Source organism: Chaetomium strumarium (genome assembly GCF_033439665.1).
Source record: "Chaetomium strumarium strain CBS 333.67 chromosome Unknown B0T15scaffold_2, whole genome shotgun sequence".
NCBI lineage: Eukaryota > Fungi > Ascomycota > Sordariomycetes > Sordariales > Chaetomiaceae > Chaetomium > Chaetomium strumarium.
In genome coordinates this window covers 1,118,866-1,140,538 of record NW_026944430.1, presented here as the reverse complement: position 1 = coordinate 1,140,538, position 21,673 = coordinate 1,118,866, and the positions used below count along the sequence as shown (strand labels likewise).

Sequence of the window (21,673 nt, the reverse complement as noted above, 5' to 3'; positions counted from 1 at the left end):
TAAAAATCGCTACACGGAATAGTTAAACCCTCAAGTGGCCGGAACCAATGATGACCGGAAGGTGGAGAGCAGGCTGTGAACATCCAAACATCTCCTGAACGGGCAACTGGAGAAGTCAACATTCGCGCCGCAACTCGCCGCAGTGTTGCATCAGACCGAGTGTCTTTTTATACTTCCCGTTCCGCTGCATACCGTCTTTTGGGATAGAGGTCCTCATTGTTTCTCAGCGGATTCGGGGACCTCATGGACAAGTTCCATGTATCTGATGAATCCGAAATGCCGGCCCCGCTGAGTGCCCAAGGCCGCCGCATGCCCCGCTTTGAATTCTTCGGCAGGGCAGGCAGACCGACAACGGACTCGGCGGTGTTTGGTCGGTGAATACCGTACCCGAACCGGCCTAAGCTAACTCACCATGCATCACCAAAGCACTGTTCGCCGGACCATGCGAGGTTCAAGTCGTGGTTGGAGACTGCTAATGCTTCTAGCTTTCCCGTTCCCAACACCCTGGCGAGCTGAAGATACCACGGATACCAACAACGGTGAACTAGCCCCGAGTGTACGACACATCCTGTAGCCTGTTTAATATGTGGCTTGTACGGTAGTACAGGACGGCTGTCACTTCTTGTCAGCACGACGGAGACCAACCGGGAGCTGGTTATCGCACTTCCAGCGGCACGTGCTCCCCTACAGTACGTACAACTTACTCACTGTCGGCTTATATCTGACTGCCCACGCCGCTGCCCGTAACGATGTGAGATGGGTAAATGCTGCTTGATGTCAGGCACGACAGCATTTATATAGGTAGATTTATCGAGCGCCAGTGGCGTCCGCAACAAAGACGCTTCTGGCAGCTATGCGATACATCACCGACTGCTCATTTGTCGTCCATTTTTCAAGGTCATGTATTGTACAATACAGACCAGGAATAGTAAGGTCTCACAGTAATATATATGCATGTATGTATGTCAACATGTACAGATCCGTACTATATTCTTATTTAAGAGAGAAACGTCAACTGGAGCGGTGGAAAGGAACCTTCAACTCAACTCGACCAACGCTGGTAACAACGGACTCCGCATGGCGGCCATTTGCATCAATTTTCAACATCCCCAGGAGCAGTGGAAACTCGCGTGGCATCGCGTGTGGGGTCTGACAGTAGCTTGTGGAGACTCGGGCAGCGCTTTGACCAACCGCATGCCGCAGCCGCGGTATTTCGAAGAATGGTCCGCGATTGGCTAAACGCTTGTCCGGACCCGCCGTTCTCTTTCTCTCATGCCAACGCCGATGCACGAGAGTCCCATGTCCACATGGGGCGTACCACAGAAATTAGGGGTTGAGCATCAAGTTCCACTTTCCGTGCCCGTTGCCGCGCGACATCTTCCACCGAGAGATAGTGTATTGTACGGCCAGATACCGATAGGACGTGCCCGCAAACTCAGGGGCTCGGCGATTCAAGGATGAGAGAGAAACCGTTAGCTCGCAGGCACAGATATCACACTGGGAATTGTGAATCCTAATCGGATTCAAGGACCTGTATATAGGACTGTGTTTTGCAAGTTTTCACTGGGGAATGAGACTTCGAGACAACCCTACACTACGAATCGCTGATGTCGATTTCTCCCTGCCATCCCGCGCACCCGGAAAGGGACCAGGTTCGGATTGCACGGACTAGCCATGCGGAGCTAGTTTAAACAGTCTGCAAAACCGCTGGCACGTTCTGAAAATGGAGCCATTTGGTTGCGATCGACCACTTGTGGCCGTTGACGACCGGCGTGGGCGGGAGAGCCCGATGGTCCCGTTCTTGAGGTCGATTTGTGCGTTCCCTTACCACAAAACAACGGGCCTTATGTACACTAATACACAGGAGGGTGAGGTCGAGTCGGACCGTGCCGGACTCGGATGTCTTCAAAACAACGTGGTTTGGGGAAGAAATGTGGAAGCAGTGGAAAAGATGGTGTGGATCTAGGTAGGCAGAAAGCCACATGTGGGCTTGCCGGGCCCACCCTTGCTTGTCGCGGGAAGAAGCAATGGACAAGGGCGCCGAGACGCCACGCCGACATGGGGTCTGGTGCGCGCGGCAGCAGATGATTTTAATACGTAGGGGGTGGTCGCACCTTGTTCTGCGCCCCAAGTAATGTTGTATGCACCTCTTCGTCTTCGACTGGCTCTTTCTTTTTCGTGTCTAGAGTTTCAATGCCGATAACTCACACAACGTTCTTTGCACCTCTTCAGCCGTACCTCGTACGCTTGTCTCGCTCTTCCTCCTCGCCTGAAGTCGACTGATCCCCGATCACCAACACCTGCGAGAGCTTATTACCTACGGTACACAATACCTGAATCCAGGCGTCTGGGAGAAGAAGCACCACGAAAGTCGGATGGAGTAGCAGGAACATAATCACTCTAGCTTTCCATTGACTTGCGTTTGCATCTGCATCGATCGCGCGGTGACTGGGTTTCACACAGCTCGGAGAAGCTCTTCGGCAGCTCCCGTATCGGCGTGTTTCAAATCGCTCCGTCTCTACCTCTTAGCACCCGCACCTGCCCCGCCGGCATCATCCCACTAACCACTACTCGCGAACTTGGACGGACGCCGGTGGACTTTCCACTGAATCTGACGTTCGGGATTGGATTTGGGATTTTGACTACGAGGTGAACGTTTTCCGAAGAACGACATCACGATGTGTTTCGGGAGTCGCGGCAAGAACGATGAGGAGGGCGCTGCCCGGTCTCGGGAGTTGGATAAGATTATTCGCGCGGACGAGAAGAAAATGTCCAAGGAAGTGAAGCTGCTACTTCTAGGTGAGGACTGGTCGTCCCTTAGCCGGGGGATCGTCGCAAAATTGACGTTTGGGGAATACAGGAGCCGGAGAATCCGGGAAGTCGACAGTGCTCAAGCAGATGAAGCTCATCTATGCGCAAGGGTTCAGCAAATCCGAAAAGATGGAGTGGAAACCTGTTGTGTTCACAAACATAATCCAGTCCTTCCGGCTCATCTTCGATGCGATGAACGACATGAATCTCAAGTTCGAGAACGCGGACAATGAGGTGAGCTGCCGCGTTCTCTTGCCCATGTCTGGCACAGAGGCCACCCACATGCTTACTCGCTGTCTGGACAGAAAAACATGGCCCAAATCATGGTCGACTACGAGATGACGGCGCACGAGCCGATGCCCGAGGAGTACTTGGAGCCCATAAAACAACTGTGGATCGACGCGGGTGTCAGGAAGGCTATGGAGAAGGGGAATGAGTATGCCCTACACGACAACTTGGATTAGTAAGTTGGAAGCGATGCGTTAGGTCCGGCGCGCGGCAACTGACAGACTTCCTTCAAGCTTCTGCGATGACTTGGAGCGGATTTGGGATAAGGACTACGTGCCCACAGACCAGGATCTCCTGCGGTCAAGACTAAGGACAACCGGCATCACCGAAACCATCTTCGAGCTGGGCCAGCTCACTTACCGGATGTTCGACGTGGGTGGTCAGCGGTCGGAGCGAAAGAAGTGGATCCACTGCTTCGAGAACGTCAACTGTTTATTGTTCCTGGTGGCCATCTCCGGGTACGACCAATGCTTGGTAGAGGACAAGGACGGCGTATGTACTTGGGACCCTGTTTGCGTGGAGCGGTGGGGGTGACTAACAGGGCATGCCACAGAACCAAATGAACGAAGCGCTGATGCTGTGGGAGTCGATCGCCAACTCCCACTGGTTCACCAAGTCAGCGCTCATCCTCTTCCTCAACAAGATGGACCTGTTCAAGGAGAAGCTTTCCAAGAGCCCGATAACAGAACACGGTTTCAGCGACTACCACGGACCGCCGGATGACTGGAAAGCGGCCAGCAAGTACTTCATGGACAAATTCCGGGCACTGAACAGAAATCCGGAGAAGGAGATCTACGGCCACTTCACTAATGCGACCGACACAAACCTGCTCAAGCTCACGATGGGTTCTGTACAGGACATGATCATCCAAAGGAACCTGAAGCAGCTCATTCTGTAAGAGGCGATATTCACACATTCAGGAACTCTTTTCTTTCCTCATCCTTGCGGGGCCCCAAAGGCTTTACGGTCAACGCAGCACCATGCGCCAGGCGCAGGCGCAAGCAACCGTGTAAGGCATCCAGGCCGGAGTGTTTGTTACTCACTCGGCCAAGGTTGCGAACAACAGCCGGGCCCCTTTTTGCACGTTTTCATGATCTTTATGATACCATTCTTGCAAGTCTCAATTCACACAAAGTGCTGCCCTACCTAACACTGGTGACTTGTTGATAGGGTTTAATTGATGCGCACTCCACTACCGCGAGCCCGATTCCTGTCGAGATGATTTTCAGCCACATTGCTTTCCAAATCTTCTCTTTGTACGTATAGGTGCTAGCGGCATGGCCATTTGTTTTCGTCTTGTCTATATTAAGAACTTGGTACGGTACGGAACACTGGGTGGATTCTTGCGTTCATCATCCCACAAACGACCGCCAGCAGGAACCGCCGATCCCGCTACCCGAAGCAACTTTCTCGGCACTATCCGCTCGCTCTACTTTCAAAGATTCGGATTATTATATACCACATGTGCGCGGAGCTCTGGCTGGCTGGTATTACTGGCCTGGCTCCGTGGTTGACGGTAGAGACGGAGCGTGATGACCAGTTATTAGACAGAAAGATGGATGGGGGAAAGGGGTGGTTTACCCAATCAATAATACACCCTACCCGGGCTGTGGAGAAGGGGGCCTCGGTTCTGGTCTGCGGTCCTGGACGCCGACGCCGCCGGGCCGGGGGATGGGGTGGATATGAGAACGACACTGGCGTCACAGCGGCTTGAACGCTTTTACCATGGTGTAATGTATGGTACACGTGTATGTAGTGGCCTGGTATTGTGGTATATTGCACAAGGGGCAGAATCTGGCTTGGCTTGCGATCAACTGCATGAAGCGATGGAGGCAATCAGAGACGAAACGCCAATACTGGTATGTTAACTTTCAACATGGATTTATTCCTACGCATGCTCCCTGTCCATAAGACTCCCATCCGGCCGGAAATAATGTGGGTTGATCAGCGTTTTTGATGTGGAGGTCTTGTCGTCGCTTGGTAATAAAGCCCCGTGGATGGTAGCGCTCTTGTGGGGGCAATGACATTCGCTTTCGGCTTGTGCCCGAGACAGCGCACGTGTATGTCGGCAGTTGCTGGGATGTATTCGCGATAAGTCAACTACAGGAAATGATACAGGCTCGAGACAGGCTTGTGATAACCCAGTTCCAGGCGCAGCATCCTAAATATTTTCTTACGTGTGCTGGTGCTTCGTTGATCGCCTCGCCGAGGGAGCCTTTCCCCTGCTAGGGCAACCTTCCCGCAGATCAGCGCCTCGTTCTCTGGGCTCGATTTGTTGCTTTTCGGCAGCCGGCCAGGCCCTCCGGAAGCCGTGATAGTGGGGGGTGGTCTGTGGTAACTCCACGTAGTGTACGGAAGACGCTACCAAAAGAAATGGTACACAGCCCGATTTGGCCTAGCGGGTTACAGCGGGTTTTCTGCCAGGCAGAACCACTGAGCGCTAAAAGGCGGTGTCCCATTTCTTTTGGTAGGGTCATCCGTACACAGCAGTTATCTGATGGACCCGAGGATCTGGTGTTACGCGGTGGACTGTTTTCTTCCTTTTCTACATATGTTCCCGGGATGGCGGTTCCAGTCCGCACGGATGGAGTTTGATTTGAATGTGGCTGATGGGAGCTTGCATAAGGCTTGTGCTTCCGAGCTGTGAATCCTGGAGTATTGCGCATCATAGGACGGATGACATTTTGACTGCTCTGTGGAGGACTATTCTGTTTCCTTATTAGTTCGTACCCTGATGTGAAACATTAGATTTTGTGGCTTGCAGAACACCATCAGACGCCACCATGCAAGAGGATGAACTGGTTTAAACATGGCTGACCACCAATTGACCAAACCGCAGGCGCTTCCCCACGACCACGGCCCGATCGCAGCGAAGAGCACCATACCACCGCGTCAACAGCTGTTGTTGCTGTCTTAATAACACAAGCTTGAGGGCAGAAATGAGAGAGAGACATATAACGAAGTTTACCAGAGTTTTGCAATCACAGCAAAGCTACCACAGTTGACTATCTGCCGTCAAATTTCCGTCCTTTTAAGAAATATCCCAACTCCAGGGGGGCTTGGCCCAGTGTTGCTCGGGTGATACCTGAGGCAAAGTAAACAGTGTCCAGCGCACCTTCTCTGAGCTTGAAATCCCACGGCATGATACCGCTTGGGACCCGCCCCAGCTTTCAGAACGAATTCATGTTTTGTGTTAGTACTGATCGCTGAACATCGAGCAACGAAATCAGAGTAAATGCACAAATTATAGTTTCTGTTTCGCTGGGAATTTCGCTACGTATGCTTCCCCCCTGACCTGCACTCCACGCTCGTCAACTCGTCAACTCTCGCCTACTCCACAGCCAGCACAATGGCGACGAACTCCGCCAGAAAGCCCCTCATGAGGGACACCGCTGTCGCCGCCGCGGCGACCCCGAAGACTATGAGCACTATCTCTCAGCCACATGTCGCCGCCACGAGCAGTTGACAATCAAAGCTGACGCGGCGCTTCCCCTTCCTCAAGACGAAGCGCGGCATTGCCATCCTCATCGCCGTCATCCTTGTCATCATCGGCGGCGGCCTGGCGGGTCTTGCCGCACTTCCCAAGAACAGCAAGAGCCAGGCGGCTGCGGCTGACCAGCAGAGTGAACATGACGGGGAGATCACGGATGACACATATTTCTACGGCCAGTCGCCGCCGGTCTATCCTTCGCGTGAGTGTGCCCTTTCTCCTCAATGGCGAGAGTATATGTGGGGAAGAAGGGCAGGAGGGCTGACCGATGGCCGGCCGCAGCGAACATGACGGGTTCCGGTGCCTGGGCGGAGGCGTTTAGCAAGGCCAAAGATTTGGTGGGGCAGATGACGCTTGAGGAGAAGGTATGTACAAGACTACAAGTGCATGTACATGTATTATGTAAACGACGCGGCCAAGGACTGGCGTCTTGCTGGTGACGATGATCTGACTGGACGGGTTTAGCTCAACCTGACTTCAGGCGTCAAGTCGAACACCAGCTGCCCTGGCTTTCTGCCTGCCATCGAGCGCCTAGGTTTCCCTGGCATGTGCCTAGGAGACGCGGGCAATGGACTCCGCGGTACTGACTTTGTCAGTAGTTGGCCGAGTGGCATCCATGTCGGTGCCAGCTGGAACAAGGCGTTGGTTCGTGAGCGAGGCGCCGGCATGGGAGGCGAGTTCAAGACCAAGGGCGTGAATGTCCTGCTGGGACCTGTTGTTGGGCCCGCTGGCCGGGTCGTGCTCGGCGGCAGGAACTGGGAAGGTAGGACAACGCGCAGAATGTTGGTGCAATAGTACGGTCGCTGACACACGCCAGCCTTTTCAGCAGATCCCTACTTATCGGGTGCTTTGGTGCATGAGACGGTGTCGGCGGTGCAAGCTGTTGGCGTGATCACCAGTACCAAGGTGCGGTTCCCCAGGCGCGGGCAAGTGAGAGAAAAAAGCTCGCTGACGCCCATCTCCGCATTCTCCAGCACTACATCGCCAACGAACAGGAGACAAACCGAAATCCATCCGGGAACATAACATCAGTCTCGTCGAACATTGACGACAGGACGATGCATGAGCTATACCTGTGGTATGTTCATAACTGCCCGGCTATCTCTCCCTCTTCTGACGTGTTCCCAGGCCCTTTCAGGACGCTGTTCACGCCGGTACCGGCAACATCATGTGCTCGTACAACCGACTCAATAACTCGTATGGGTGCGCCAACAGCAAGTCGCTCAATGGCCTTCTCAAGACAGAGCTGGGATTCCAGGGCTGGGTTGTCAGTGACTGGGATGCCCAGCATTCCGGAGTTGACACAGCCCTGGCAGGCATGGACGTAACTATGCCTAATGACGGCCATTGGGGGTCTCGCCTTGTGGAAGCCGTCAACAATGGTTCGGTTCCGGAGAGCCGGGTCGACGATATGGTGACAAGGTAATTCGATGCTTCAGACCTCCGCTGCTTCTTGCTGACAACGGTAGGACTATTGCAGCGTGGTACCAAATGCGCCAGGATCAAGACTTCCCGCAACCGGGGATCGGCATGGCAGCCGACCTCACCAAGCCCCACCGGATCGTTGATGCGAGGAACTCATCTTTCCGCTCGACTTTACTCAATGGCGCAGTCGAGGGCCATGTCCTTGTCAAGAACATACGCAATGCCTTACCCCTTGACCGACCGAAGATGCTGTCCATCTACGGGTACAGCGCCAAAAACCCCGATCACAACTATCCCGCCGGCGGCAACTCGCCCTGGCTCTTTGGCTCCGAGTCGTTCAACTACACCGAGTTTGGCAACGGGTTCTTTGGCGGGTCCAGCGACTTCGGCCACGCAGCGATTGCCATCAATGGCACCATCTACTCCGGCGGCGGTTCCGGAGCCACCTCGCAGTCCACCGTCATCTCTCCCTTCGATGCCCTCGTCCAGCAGGCCTATGACGACGGGACCGCGCTCTTGTGGGACTTCGCTAGCGGCGAGCCCGTGGTTGACCCCGTCTCCGATGCCTGCCTCGTCTTCGGCAACGCGTACGCGACCGAGGCGGCCGACCGCCCCAGTCTTCGAGATGACTACACCGACGGGCTCATCAAGCGCGTCGCAGACCAGTGCAACAACACCATCGTAGTCCTGCACAACGCCGGCATCCGGCTGGTCGACCAGTTCGTGGACCACCCCAACGTGACGGCCCTCATATTTGCCCACCTCCCAGGAGAAGCCAGCGGCCGGGCGATCGTTTCGATTCTGTATGGGCAGTCGAACCCTTCGGGGAAGCTTCCCTACACGGTCGCCCGCAACGAATCGGACTACGCCGTGCTCGGCCCTGACCAGCCCGAGGGCATGTTTGCGAAGTTCCCGCAGAGCAATTTCACCGAGGGTGTCTTTGTCGACTATCGGCATTTCGACGCGAGGAATATCACGCCGCGGTATCCCTTCGGTTTTGGGCTGAGCTACACGAGTTTCAACTACAGCAACCTGTCCGTGGTAAAGGTGGAGGATGGGAACTTTGATGAGTACCCCACGGGCCAGGTCGTCGAGGGCGGCCAGGAGGACCTGTGGGATGTGCTGGTGAACGTGTCGGCCGACGTGTCCAACACGGGCGGAGTGGATGGCGCCGAGGTTGCGCAGTTGTATGTGGCCATTCCGGCCGAGGGTGCCCCGATACGCCAGTTGAGGGGGTTTGAGAAGCCGTTCCTGAACGTGTCGAGCAAGGCGACGGTCACCTTCGGGCTGACCCGGAGAGATCTGAGCGTGTGGGACGTGGTGGCGCAGAAGTGGAAGCTGGTGAGAGGCGAATATACCATTGAGGTCGGCGGGAGCAGCAGGGACCTACCGCTTGTTGGGAAGGTCACGATTTAATGAGTAATACGGGAGCGGATAATGAGCCTACGGTTATGCGATGAAGGACGCACGAAAGCAGGGCATGACTGATGGGAATGGTAACGATTACGAGCGTATAGGATTTATTGTATGGTCCGGTATTGTTTGTCGGCGTTTCTGAGGGCCTAGAATATATAGTAGTAAACCAGGATGATATGTTTAGTATAGCCTGTGGCCTAGTTCTGCCCTGGCTCCTTCCCCTTTCCTCCCCGCTTTGGTCACCTCATCTAGGGGACCGTACTACTTCAGCATCTGATCGAGCATGGCAACGACTGTCTGTTCAAAAAAGAAATCCTGGTATACGCTCTCGCGAGAGTCGCCAAACTAAGAACCCTTCCCTGACCTAAGTAAGGTAGTAAGGTGCATGTAGCTAAGGTAGATATTCGGTGGAAGAGCAAGTCCGCCCACGCACTCCGTTCCTCGAGTGAGCACTACTAGTAGACAGCATCCGATGTCCTCTTCCACATGCCATTATTATTCCATGAGCCATAACAGAGACATTCCCTTTATCAAAAGGGTATAACTTCAGGCGGTTTTTGAGTTCTCGTTTGCCTGGGTGAGTCAACCCCCGAGGCCACGTTGGTCTCCACAGCAGTCCTCCACATACATGAGAATTTTCCAACCACATGGACCAGTCAACAAGCGGGTTTAGCTCAGTTGGGAGAGCGTCAGACTGAAGTCAAACTTCAGGAACTCAATCTGAAGGTCGTGTGTTCGATCCACACAAACCGCATTGCTAGGAAGGGTGTTATCGGCGAATCCTCAGCTTTTTACCCCTCAAGACACCTCACTGCAAGTAACCCCCCTCGTTGCCTTGCTGGGCTTTTTCACACCTGCAATGAAACGGTGCGCGAGCTTTAAACCGAGACTTCATTCTTGATTCCCGTCTTGTAAGACGGTTCCCCCTAGCCAGACTAAAGAAATCATGGTCGGGGGGGAAGTAAGCAGTCTTGGGTGTTCTCTGGTATGTGCGCTTCCACTTATCTCTAATGGACTCAGCAAGCCGCCATTCCAATATCAAGCCTACCCCGAGCTACCTCAAGCTGCGGGGAACGAACGCAAAAGAAGAGTAACTAATCAATCTTACGAGTCTGCGCACCGTCTCTTCTATTCTTTCTTCTGTTTCTCTCATTCGAATCACGAGCAAAAAATTGATGTGGGCTCCAAGCCCTGGACAGCAAAAGACTCGATGATACTGGGACTCGAACCCAGAACCTTTACCAACCTGAGATTTCAGGAGACCGGAAAGTAACGCGCTACCATTGCGCCATACCACCGTTAGTTACATGATAAGTTTTAGAGAATGAGTTTATGGCGAGACGGAGCAGGGTCCGATAATGACTGCTCTGGTGGGGTGAAATGGCGGGGTCGTGCAACCTTCTCTCAAGTTCTTGTCTCACCTCAACTCTTGTTAAGAGCAGTTGGTCTGCGCAAAAGAGTGCCTATTTAAAACAGACGCTAGTGGTATATAGGATAGAGTTAGCTATTGATGTCCCTTCTCAACCACTAGAGATTGCCTTGCTATACCTACCTGCCTCTCAAAGTTTCTATAACGTCTATACTAATTATGTAGGTATAAAAAAGAAAAATGGAGCTAGCTAGAAAGCTCTTCCAGCCATAGGTAGATAGGTGCGACGTTTCAATTATCAGCAGCAGCGTCGGATCATGTCACCTTACGCTTATTAGTTAGATAGGTAGGTAGGACATCTAACAGGAAAAAAGTTGTAGACATAACCCTTGGACATCTAACTCGGATACCGGGAGTCGAACCCGGGGCTGTTGAGAGAGCAGTCACTCCTGAGAAGTGAGAGTCAACGATGTTACCGCTACACCATACCCGATTCCGCAATCGTGTGTGGTTCCGACAGGGGTTGCTTGGTTGGACATCGAGGTCGGTGGGAGGAGTCTTTATCTTTTCTTCATGGAGCAGAAAGGTTGGTCGTATTTTGGGGCAAACGGGGGAAGTTTCCCTTGACCTTACTGCACATAATGCTTAGGGAGGTAAAGTGCCTCTTAACAGAGCCTACGGGCGTATGGTCTAGTGGTATGATCTCTGTTTTGCAAAGCCCCAGCGGCTCTACAGATACAGATGGTCCCGCGTTCGATCCGCGGTACGTCCATATGACTCTTATTTTTCCTTTTTTTCCATTTTTCCCTTTTTCTTTCTATAATATCCGCATGATCTAAGAAATGGCTAGACTGTAAGAGAAGGTGGTTGAATAGATTTATGGAACGAGGGGCAGTGCTACAGAACGCTTCAGCATTTCGCGGTACTCCGTAGGTAGGTAGAAGCATGTTCCCAAGACACCCTTCCACTGTCCAATCCATCCTATGCTTTTGAATGGAAGACGATTTTCTGTATCAGTAACAAGCACCTTCAAGCAAGTCAAATGCTCGATAACCTTCATCATCACCCCTCCATACAGGCCTACGCTAGCCGTTCCCTTTCGCGCAATCCCCTACCAGATCCGTGGACTACGAAAGCAGCGTGCCTGTTGTACGTAGCTAGGAGGGACTGAGCCAGACCACAGAGTTCGAGATTTATACAGGTCTTTTGGCCCACGAAACAGGTCCGATAACTGTATCCCGGCTTCAGGGGAATCAACTGTTGGATGATGTGGACAGTTCTTTCATTTGGTGCTTCCGTAGGGACATGGTGTGGAAAGCGGAGGCAACGGGCGGATGGCTTCCTAGTACAAGTAGCACTGAAACAGACTGGGCATCAAGTGAATGAAATAGATCACAACCACTGGGTATATTTCCCCTAATATCCCACCGCCCAAGCCCACACACACCCACTGTCTGTCTCTTTCCCCCGAGCCAAATTTGGTATCAAACATGTTACATAGGTAGGTATCCATTCATCCCATCGTCCCAGCCCAACGCAAAACAAAGCGACGGAATGCGCTTACGCCCTGGCATCGGCCTTCTCGTCGTCGGCAAACTTGGCGGCCGCGACGTCGCCGCCGACCTCGCCCTTGGGCAGCATGTTGAGCTCGTCCTCCTGCTTGTCGAGGTGGCGGAACTGCAGCCAGAACATGGTGCCGCCAAAGACGGCCAGGATGGCGACCACGGCATAGTTCCAGATGAGCAGCGGGTCGCCGGCGAGCGCGACGAGCGCGAATCCAATGGCCGACGCGATGGCGTTCATGAAGAGCGCGATGGACTGCACCATGGAGCGCATGTTGGCGGGCGCTTTGGAGTGGGCGTACTCGAGCGACGTGATGGAGGCCATGATCTCCGAGAAGGCGATCAGCACGTAGGACCCGGTCTGGGCCCACATGCTGATCTCGACGTTGGCGCACTCGCGCGTCGTGCCGTCGGGCATGTCGCCGTTGGCGTAGTAGCCGCACTCGCTGGTCTTGTAGATGTAGTACTGGATGACGCAGGCCCAGATCATGGCGGCCGCGCCGGCGAAGTAGCCGACGGCGATGCGCTTCAGCGGCGTCGGGTTGATGCGCATCTTCCGCAGCGCCGGGTAGATGACGCCGTCGAGCAGCGGGATCAGGATAATCAGCGCGAAGGGGTTGAGGTTGGTAAGAACGTCGTTGGGCACACCGCCGATCTTCATGGTGGCGGCCTGCGAGATCAGGTTGTTGTTGACTAAGTAGTACAGCGAATAACGATTAGCGAGGAGGATCGGCAACCCAGCGCACGCAGAATAGGAGTCCGGAGTCCAACCACGACTTACTCTGGTTGTAACAAAGCCAGAACAGAGGGTACCACAGGAACACGGCGCAGGCATTGAAGCCGCGGCGGACCTCGTCGACCCAGGCATCGTTGAAGTCCATCCACTTGGGCCGGGTGGCGGCGTCGAACCGGGATGGCTTGACGCTCTCCCAGAAAGTGCCGTCGTGCAGCTGCCGGTACGTCTTGACCGGGTTGATGGACCAGCGGCCCTTGTTGGCGAGGAAGAACAGCTTGAACGACCGGCCCAGCACGGAGCCCTGCGGGGGAACACGCTTGTAGCGGCGCCGCCCCCACAACATGACGAGCGGGCAGAAGCACAGCAGGATGGTCGGCAGCGTGTACGACAGCCAGAAGCCGACGTAGTGCTCGCAGTACACCATCCCGAGCTGGCCGGCCAGGGCGCCGATGTTGATGAAGAGATAGAAGTAGTGATAGACGCGCGAGGCGGTGGCAGCAGGGTCGACAATGACCCGCTCGCCCGTCTTGAGCGTCTTGACCACCATCCTCTCCAGGTCGAGCTGCTCGATAATCAGGGGGTTGACGTTGGGCTTGAAGCCGCCGGTGCCGATGCCCATGAGGATGATACCCATGGAAAAGGCAGCAAGCGAGCCGTTGGCGGTCTTGATGACGGGAGGAAGAGCCGAGACGATGAGGATGATGTGGCCAAGAATGTCGATCATGAGAGCACCTCCAATGGTCCGGTAGCGGCCGAGGTAGCTGTCGGCGACATAGGCGCCGAACAGGGGCATGGTGTACTGCCAGAACGAGTTGAACGTGGTCAGCGCGGTCGAGGTCCGCTGGCCCAGGCCGAGCGCACCGGCTTGGCCGTTCTCGATGTCATAGCTGGCGCCGGTGGCCGAGCCCTCGGGTAGCGGCTGCTGGATGAAGTTGGTGAAAACGGCGGTGGTGCCGTAGTACGAGAAGCGCTCGCACAGCTCGACGAAGGCGATGGTGTAAATGGCCCACGGGATCCTGTCCGGCACCCGCCGGAGCGTGTGCAGCTCCTCCTCCGTCGGGGAACTGCCGTCGGCCCCGAGCCCGATGCTGTCGTTGTCCTGCGTCGTCAGAACGGGAGCCAGCGCGAGCTCCTTATTATCTTGGACATCAGCGCGGACACCGTCGGCGACGGCAACGTTGGTGGGGTCCGATGCCATCGTCGGGCAGGACAAGCTCGCTACCTCAGTCGAGGTTGCGACTGACTATCTTAGGCCAGGAGGCGAGGGAGAACAGAAGAGCGGGAGATGGGAGAGCTTGCCTGGAGAAGGTTGCATTGGGGCGAAGTGGCAGCTATATAGAGTAATCGTCCACGGGCGAGTCCCGGCGGATATCAACACGGCATGTGACAAGCTCTTGATGTCGTCTATACTTTTCTTCATCTTATCTCCCGCTCGCCCCGCAGCCCGTTACGGTCTGCTTCAGCTGCCTCTCATCTCGACGCAGGCCGTTACGGGCCGTTGCGCGCGGTAGCTAGCTCTCAAGGAGTGTATAAGTGACTTGGCCGGTGGCAACGGAGCAGCGTGATGCTTCCGCATGGGCCTGTTTCCGTCCGGAGAGAGGTGGTGAGCCATCCACAGAGCAAATCACAATCCTCTGGCAGACTGGAGACGATTGCAAGCTCTGGGCAACGGACCACGCAAAGGAGCAATGTCCATGTGTGGAAAGCTGCGGTCTTGGAAGCCTTGCCACCTTCCGGAATTGACCAAAGCGCCAAGTGATATGGCGATCTTGGGGGATCCTGCAACCTGTTGGTAACGGCTGGGTAGTGTAGAGGTTGTAGATTATCGTATCGTCGTCGCTATCCAAGGGCGTCGCCCTCCATACCCTTGAAAGCATCCGCCATCCGCAGCAAAGGCCGGTTTATGTATGCATGTTGCTCGCCTCCACACCGAGATACTACATGTAGTGTAGTGTACTAGTAGTCAGAATCTGCTTGAGCGAAGCTTTCCTACCACGCCGCCACCGCTTGGCCTTGATCCTTGAGGAGCCAGGACGCGCCTCATAACCGCCCGGCGCCCGCAACGGCTCGCTTCACCCTCGAAGCTTGATAACTAAGTAAAAACTCAGCAACGGGAGCTTCCTAAACGATCCATGCCCAGCATCTTGGCGGATAAACGCCCAACCCGCTACTGGCTCGACGTTGATGCGGATGTCGCGAGTCCGCTTGGCAGCTCCCACCTCCGGTTGCCGCCAAGGAGCGCCGAGAGAAGTCGAATTCTCGGCGATTCTCGGCAGACAAGTTCCGCTTCCCACGCCCGGTCAGGGCCGGAGCTAACGCCGCTCCTGCCAGCGCGCTGACTCCACTCCTTCCCCGGACCCCGAGGCGAACAGCCACGTGCCGGATATCCAAACTCGATGCCTGGAGTCCTGGACGGCAGTTCCTCCCTCGCGCAGGCGGCAGGATACCGCTATGTCAGTATCAGGGCGCCGTTCTCTCCTCCTTCCCAAATGGTAGGCTGATGCTCTTATCTTTGACAAACGAAATCGAGTCCGCGGAAGAGAGTTGCCGCTCTACACCTCCATAGAATGCCTTCTTAGTTTCTCTTTAGGTTGAAGTGGAAGACTGCCAAAGCCTATACACGGAGATCGCCAGAGATGGCGCGTGACTGAGCATCTTGCTCATAGTCATCACTGCGTGATGCTATTTCTCGTGTTATGGGCATTATCATACCTGGATAGAGACTCCCTCGCTTGAGGGGTTAGATTGGCTGGTCCTTCGTCGCGCTTTGTCGGGTGCTCTCTCTTCTGAACTATTGAGGCTCTGGGCTTGTTGTCAGAAAATTGGAAACCAACCGCGGGGAACGTCTGCGCGCCGAGACGCCCAACACGCCAGTCTTAGTTGCACCTTCCAAATTGGGAGACCATTACGGTCAGAAAGCTCGGGCCGAAATTGAGGTGCCTAGTGGCAGTAAGTTAGACATTACGGATGTACACACATGAGAAAAGCCAACGATGCAATGCTCGTAGTTGGCTCGCACTGCGACGCCCTATTCTAGCGAGATGTCATAATGTGTAGAATAAGCTGCAGCAACTCGGGTTGAGTACATGTGCATACAATTGTCAACCTTACCTATTCAAACATAACATCACTCTCCATCTCGTGCACGTCCCGCGGCTGGGCATTGGGGAAGGGTAATACACTTACAGTATAGTATATAGGGTAGTGAGAGTGAAACTAGCACATAAATTCTCGTAACAGAGAGGCTCAGGTCAACCTTTCCATATGCGAAGCACGTCTGACGGACTGAGGAGAATCGCATTCTACACTGTAACTAGGGAATGACAAGAAATTGCAGGGCTCAATCCGGGCAGTCCGGAGAGAGTGGGTTCAGCGGGTTTTTATAAAGTCATTTATTGTACTACAGTATTTTATGGCAGCCCAGTGTTAAAAGTTGTACAGCAAGCTCTTCGCCCCAATACCTTAAGTAATGAATGCAGTAGAAAAGAGTGGGCAAAAGAGAAAACAGAGAAAAGAGAAGAGAAGAGAAGAGAAGAGAAGAGAAGAGAAGAGAAAAAGAGTGAAGGAGGAGATATAACAGGAAAAGAGCAAGTAAACAAAGACGATAAAATGTGAACCACTATGGAAGAGGACGAGGAAGAAAGTGTTAGTTAGTAGATAAATAAAAATTGTTCCGCCTACTACCTAACGTGCGTGTCTAATTGAGAGGATATTTAGGTGAACGGCACATATGATAGGACGTAAATGACAGTTCATATTGGCAGGATGTCCGGTATCGACGACTTAATAACAAATCATACTTTAAACTGTCATCATTAAATGATTGAAAGTTGAGTCAGCTTCAGAGTGCTGGAATAAAGAAGGTGTACAGGACCAAGTGAGTACCTTACCCTAATGACCTCAATGTACCTGACCCAAGCTGGCTGTATTACGGTCACCGTTTCTAAGTAACGTTGCTCACCGTAACGCCGCCACCGTTCAGATCTAGGTAGTTGCCTGGTCTAGCTTGACTCCAACGCGATGTCGTCGAGCGAGGGACGGTTCGTCCAACAGAGATCTGGTAGGTCTGCGAGATTCAAAATTGATGAACGATACTACGCTTTGACACTATGGGTTTGATGACCTTGGCAACACACTGTATAATATATTGACTGTTCGCCGCCGAGTACCGTGGGCCAAAGGCCTCCACCAGAACGTTGACTGATCAGGATTAACCACCTATGCTGCCTCTGGGTCCGTCCAACTCTGTTGCCACTCTCCTGTAGGATCACTCAAGCGGAAGAACGGAAGTTGAATTTGTCTCAATTGAATAAACATGGCGCAGCGAGGAACTTGGGCAGACGAGGGGCGCCTTGGGCTAGTGTTGCTCAGCCAGGGCTTGATCGGTCCAGTTTAGCTGTTTATCCAGCCAGGCTCTTCTGCTCGATCTAGCCCGGGTAGCTGGGTTCAATCCGGACTGGATCTGTTTGATCCCGGCTTCGCCTATATTCAACGTAGCTGTTCAGTCCGTGCAGGCTCTGTTCAGTCTAAACAGCCATGTTATATCTTGGCCGGTCGCTGTAGAGCTCATCTGAACGGGAGTCTGGCCGAATATTTAAAGGAGAAGCCCTGCTCGCAAATTGTTCACTCTGTTGTCATTCCACACCTCCACTTCCTCAACTCCTCAGACCCCGGAGAGCCGAAGCCGGCATTGACAACGAAAAGGACCAACACCCTCCTCACGTTTCACTATGGCCCGCTACATGGATCTCCCTCCGGAAATCCGCCTCCTAATAATGGAAGAGTTGGTCCACAACGAGGGTCCTATGGTGGCGCTCCATAACTTGGTGGCAGCGTCGCCGGTAGATTACCGGCTCTTCGCCCGTTACGGAGCTGCACTGCTGGGCAGCAAAGAGAAAGCGGAGAGATTTAGACGCAATCTCATCAGCCTGTGGTGGAGGTGGTGACTCCCCTGGTCATCACACCACTAGTCCGGCAGGCCAAAGAAGGGATTATCCGATTGTCCGGAGACAAAGATTCGGGATGAGTATGGTTAAGGGGATATTCGGTTACGGGGGAAGTAATATGGGGGATGTGTGTGCACGATGCAGTGGTTCATGGTTCGGGTCATCAGATGTATGGTAGAGCCCTTCAGTGAGCGGTTAGATTGGCATAATGAATGTTATCGGGCATGAGACGGATTATTATCCCTACCTCAAGTGGCCATGTGACATAGTAAGCAAATGCGTGTTACATACACCTAAGGTATATAAACCGGCACTCAGGGGCATAACATGTCTGTTGCTGCACACCGTCATATGTAAATTACCGACTGCATGTTATAGGCCCAGCGTCTTCTGATTACCAATACCGTCCTTTGAGTGATTATTGAATACAGCTATTTACGCTTCGTCGTTTGTACCCCGGCTTTACCTAATCTAGTGCCTTATGCCCCGTTGGCCCTGCAGCCGAGTTCCTTCCTCGCGACAGTCTGCTCGGCCAGTCTCCTCGCCCTGCGCCATCGGTCCACCCTTTCCCGCCAGCCCTTCCCCCACCAGATGGTCGCTTGCGTCGCGGCCGTACTGACAATCAGGAACAGCGCCGTGATGGTCGAGAACCAGCCGACGCCAATCGCCTCGACAGCGGGCAGCACGCAGGCCGTGGCGGCACACGCAAAGAGGTAGCGCACAAAGTAGTTCCCCGCGATGACCTCGGCGCCGCGGCCCTGCATCACGTCCAGGCAGTACGTGTTCAGGCTGGGGAAGCAAAACAGCTGCGCCACGCCCTGCACAAACAGCGTCACGACGGCCAGCGGGATGCCGCCGGCCTCTTTCTCGATGCCCCAGCCATAGATGAGCACGCACGCGGGGATGACGACGCCCATGAACGGCAGGGCCGACCGCAGCCTGTCCTCGGGCACTCTCACGCCGTCGCGCCTCCGGATCCAGCGCTTCACGACGTGGTCGGCATAGCGGCCGCCCACCAGCGTCCCGACGAGGTAGCCGGTGCCCGGGGCGAGGTAGAACAGGCCCGACTGCATCGGCGTCGTCAGGTCGAACCGCGGGTTCAGCACGTACCGGATCGGCGTGAGCAGCGAGTACATGTTCCAGATGACGGCGGACGAGGCCAGGCTGGCGGCGATGAGGTTCGGATACACGAACAGGCGCAGCACCCGCACCGGGTTGACCATGCGCCAGAGGACGGTGAGCTTCTGCCGCGGCGAGTAACCCTCTAGGTCGTCGACCTTGCGGTGGTAGATGGTCTCGGGGAGCAGCGGGGTGAAGGTGAACAGCGCGGCGAGGCCCGACAGCCCCGTCTGCAGCCAGAAGATCACGCGCCAGGACGTGTAGGTGACGATGATGCCGCCGATGAAGGGTCCCAGGGCGGGCCCGATAAGCGTCCCCGAGAGGAACCAGCCCAGGGCGGTGGCGCGTTCGGTGGGCCGGTAGATGTCGCTTTTGGTTTGTCAACTTGACTCCTATAAAAAAAAGGAAGAAAACAGAAGCCAAGCGGAAACTACTAGTACTGGTACTCACCCAATGCAAGCCGACCCAACCAGGATGAACGCCGTCCCCTCAAACGCCGTCAGCACCCGAAAGACGAAGAAGGCGGCCAGGTTCGGCGCGAGCGCGGTCCCGATACTACACCCGCAAAACAACACGGCCGTGACTTGATTTACCTACACATGCCATTATTAGTCAAACGAAACCCCCTCCCCCCCCAACTTTCCCCTCTCCCCTTTCCCCACAACGTGGTCTATGCATGCAAGTTGTTACTAGTACTGACCCTGCGACGGCCATAGACCTCGCTCATGGGGCCCCAAACGACCGGGCTGAGGCCCATCATGAGCATGTACACGGCGTTGACGACATTGACGACCGTGCCGTCGGTGGCATACTCGCGCGCGACCTCGGGCGTGGCCGCCAGTACCGACGTGCTGGAGACGGGCGCGAGGAAGGAGCAGAACGAGAGCAGCGCCACCATGGCCAGCTTCCGGTGGCGCGGGAAGCGGTCGTACACCTCGTCGGGTATCTCCACGAAGGACGTCGTGTGCTCGATCGGGTTGTCGCCCCCCAGCGAGACGTGGTCTTGTTGGTCCGGGGTTATTACGGGGGCGATGTCCGAGGCGGAGGACCGGCGGGAGGAGGAGGCGGTGGAGGAGGAGGAGGATCTCCGTGTTCCGGTTGTAGCGTGCTCCGCTTCCGGCTCCATCCCGGTGCCCGTACCCGGCGGCACTTGTGGATGCCGCTCTGTGGAGGAGTTCTCGTGAGGTTCTTCTTCTTGTCGCACCCCAGGAGAAAGGTCCTCCGGGACGGGCCCGTTTTGCTTCTCATCATGCGCCTCCTCTTGAAGTCCTTCTCCTGTGACTTTCGAGTGACTCATGGTTCATACGGATCATACCGGCTCTCAGATCCTACGTAGATCGTGCCCTCGCCCCTCTGGCGCGCTTGGCGACTGCTTTGTTAGCTAGGAGACTGCTGGTATAAAGATTTTTTCTTTTTCTCTCCAAGAAGCGAGAGTAATAACAGAGGTTAGGCTGATATCATGTGGTCGGATCAAGATTTTTCTTGGTTGGGTTGCTCCTGCCCGGCGGAGATAGACCGGGCAAGGGGTTTACCTCCGGTTCTCGGCTCCGTTGCGGCAGGGGTGCCGGCCCGTTGCCGAGGCATTGACCGGGGTGGGCCGGATGGTAGATTGGGTCTTCATGGCTTCGTCGCCCCATATATAAACACCTTATTAGTGATAAAAGGTTCCGTTGGAGATCACATATGTCTGCGAAATCAATACGAAAAGAGGTGGAGGAAGCAAGTGGCAATGCAGTCAAACTTGCTCAGCTGGTACTTAGTTACAGGAGCCTTTTTAATTTGATTTCTTGAAGCAACAAAGGAAAATGGTACTATGCTGTGGCCTGATCATAACATGGATTTGGACAAAAGGTCATCCTCCGTCGGACTTGAAGAAGCTTTAGGGCTGATTCCTTCCGAGCTCGCCTATGTTTGTTGACACCCGATGATGTCGTTCCGGAACCTGGGGGCCAGGTCCTTTCAGAGCCCAAAATGGTAAGGGTAACTAAGGCATGTCTCGTTCAGGTCCATCGCGTCCAAAATATTACTTTCGCCAACAGGGGCGTTGTCGCTTCGCCCGGGTGTAATCAGGGATGGGGGTTGTCCATCTTTGGCCGCGGTATGCGTATCGCTGACATAGAGTAAGCACAGTCCCGAGCTGGTTTTCATTCTAGGTGATTCGCCTAGACTAGGTAGGTAACCATCAACGCAAACAGCGGCGACGGGCGTGCCGACGTCCTCTGTCATGAGACCAGCGGTCGTATCACTGGCTGGCTCAATCGCGCAAATGGCATGGTGAATGTTGGCCTAGGCACGTTTGCAGAGGCTTGGTGGATTCATACCCCCTTGAGTGTGCCTTCTCAACGGCAGACTAATAGCGCACTGGTGATTCTGTATGGACCGTGCCGACCTCCGTTTCGCCGACGTGGAGAGGTCCGGACGAGCTGATATCATCTGGCTCGACAAATACACAGGGGCGGGAACGGTTTACTCCAGCGCTCCCAACAACGCAAACAACGCAGAGGCGGCCTT

The 21,673-nt window shown here is 54.6% G+C and overlaps 5 protein-coding genes and 4 non-coding genes across 9 annotated transcripts; 4 read left to right on the top strand and 5 right to left on the bottom strand.

The window, feature by feature from the left end:
• Positions 1 to 1,319: 1,319 nt before the first annotated feature.
• On the bottom strand, positions 1,320 to 2,087 carry B0T15DRAFT_523330 (uncharacterized protein). Its single transcript, XM_062868682.1, has 2 exons — positions 1,868 to 2,087; positions 1,320 to 1,814 (listed from the first exon to the last, which is right to left on the bottom strand). Exons 1-2 carry the CDS (start codon positions 2,058 to 2,060, stop codon positions 1,669 to 1,671), a joined length of 339 nt encoding a protein of 112 aa, XP_062723812.1. The 5' UTR covers positions 2,061 to 2,087; the 3' UTR covers positions 1,320 to 1,668.
• Positions 2,088 to 2,402: 315 nt separating this feature from the next.
• Positions 2,403 to 4,279, top strand: B0T15DRAFT_94766 (guanine nucleotide-binding protein alpha-2 subunit). The gene is made up of 5 exons (XM_062871479.1): positions 2,403 to 2,799; positions 2,861 to 3,045; positions 3,117 to 3,274; positions 3,333 to 3,591; positions 3,653 to 4,279. The coding sequence occupies exons 1-5, from the start codon at positions 2,679 to 2,681 to the stop codon at positions 3,995 to 3,997; spliced, it is 1,068 nt and encodes a 355-aa protein (XP_062723811.1). The 5' UTR covers positions 2,403 to 2,678; the 3' UTR covers positions 3,998 to 4,279.
• Positions 4,280 to 7,135: 2,856 nt separating this feature from the next.
• B0T15DRAFT_390894 (glycoside hydrolase family 3 protein) lies at positions 7,136 to 9,430 on the top strand (the record flags this gene model as incomplete). The annotated part of the gene is made up of 5 exons (XM_062864560.1): positions 7,136 to 7,352; positions 7,407 to 7,495; positions 7,564 to 7,667; positions 7,718 to 8,011; positions 8,059 to 9,430. The coding sequence occupies 5 exons, from the start codon at positions 7,136 to 7,138 to the stop codon at positions 9,428 to 9,430; spliced, it is 2,076 nt and encodes a 691-aa protein (XP_062723810.1).
• Positions 9,431 to 10,093: 663 nt separating this feature from the next.
• B0T15DRAFT_t68 lies at positions 10,094 to 10,184 on the top strand. The gene has a single exon. It is a non-coding gene; the product is annotated as a tRNA-Phe (tRNA).
• A 454-nt stretch (positions 10,185 to 10,638) lies between these two features.
• Positions 10,639 to 10,728, bottom strand: B0T15DRAFT_t46. The gene has a single exon. It is a non-coding gene; the product is annotated as a tRNA-Arg (tRNA).
• A 472-nt stretch (positions 10,729 to 11,200) lies between these two features.
• B0T15DRAFT_t45 lies at positions 11,201 to 11,292 on the bottom strand. Its single transcript has one exon. It is a non-coding gene; the product is annotated as a tRNA-Glu (tRNA).
• A 186-nt stretch (positions 11,293 to 11,478) lies between these two features.
• B0T15DRAFT_t69 lies at positions 11,479 to 11,571 on the top strand. Its single transcript has one exon. It is a non-coding gene; the product is annotated as a tRNA-Ala (tRNA).
• Positions 11,572 to 12,289: 718 nt separating this feature from the next.
• On the bottom strand, positions 12,290 to 14,451 carry B0T15DRAFT_94617 (POT family-domain-containing protein). The gene is made up of 2 exons (XM_062871478.1): positions 13,143 to 14,451; positions 12,290 to 13,054 (listed from the first exon to the last, which is right to left on the bottom strand). The coding sequence occupies exons 1-2, from the start codon at positions 14,293 to 14,295 to the stop codon at positions 12,360 to 12,362; spliced, it is 1,848 nt and encodes a 615-aa protein (XP_062723809.1). The 5' UTR covers positions 14,296 to 14,451; the 3' UTR covers positions 12,290 to 12,359.
• A 4,071-nt stretch (positions 14,452 to 18,522) lies between these two features.
• Positions 18,523 to 20,060, bottom strand: B0T15DRAFT_392498 (major facilitator superfamily domain-containing protein; the record flags this gene model as incomplete). Its single annotated transcript, XM_062864637.1, has 3 exons — positions 18,523 to 19,531; positions 19,613 to 19,755; positions 19,863 to 20,060. The coding sequence occupies 3 exons, from the start codon at positions 20,058 to 20,060 to the stop codon at positions 18,523 to 18,525; spliced, it is 1,350 nt and encodes a 449-aa protein (XP_062723808.1).
• Positions 20,061 to 21,673: the final 1,613 nt, after the last annotated feature.

What these genes read in the sequence shown, in the direction of transcription:
- B0T15DRAFT_523330 (XM_062868682.1), bottom strand. Translation starts at nt 2,060, where the DNA reads ATGTCGGCGTGGCGTCTCGGCGCCCTTGTCCATTGCTTCTTCCCGCGA. An exon ending in CGGTCCGACTCGACCTCACC is followed by an intron (nt 1,815 to 1,867) that starts CTCCTGTGTATT and finishes AAGGGAACGCAC; the next exon opens with AAATCGACCTCAAGAACGGG.
- B0T15DRAFT_94766 (XM_062871479.1), top strand. Translation starts at nt 2,679, where the DNA reads ATGTGTTTCGGGAGTCGCGGCAAGAACGATGAGGAGGGCGCTGCCCGG. An exon ending in CTACACGACAACTTGGATTA is followed by an intron (nt 3,275 to 3,332) that starts GTAAGTTGGAAG and finishes ACTTCCTTCAAG; the next exon opens with CTTCTGCGATGACTTGGAGC. An exon ending in TGGTAGAGGACAAGGACGGC is followed by an intron (nt 3,592 to 3,652) that starts GTATGTACTTGG and finishes GGCATGCCACAG; the next exon opens with AACCAAATGAACGAAGCGCT.
- B0T15DRAFT_94617 (XM_062871478.1), bottom strand. Translation starts at nt 14,295, where the DNA reads ATGGCATCGGACCCCACCAACGTTGCCGTCGCCGACGGTGTCCGCGCT. An exon ending in CTGGCTTTGTTACAACCAGA is followed by an intron (nt 13,055 to 13,142) that starts GTAAGTCGTGGT and finishes TGTACTACTTAG; the next exon opens with TCAACAACAACCTGATCTCG.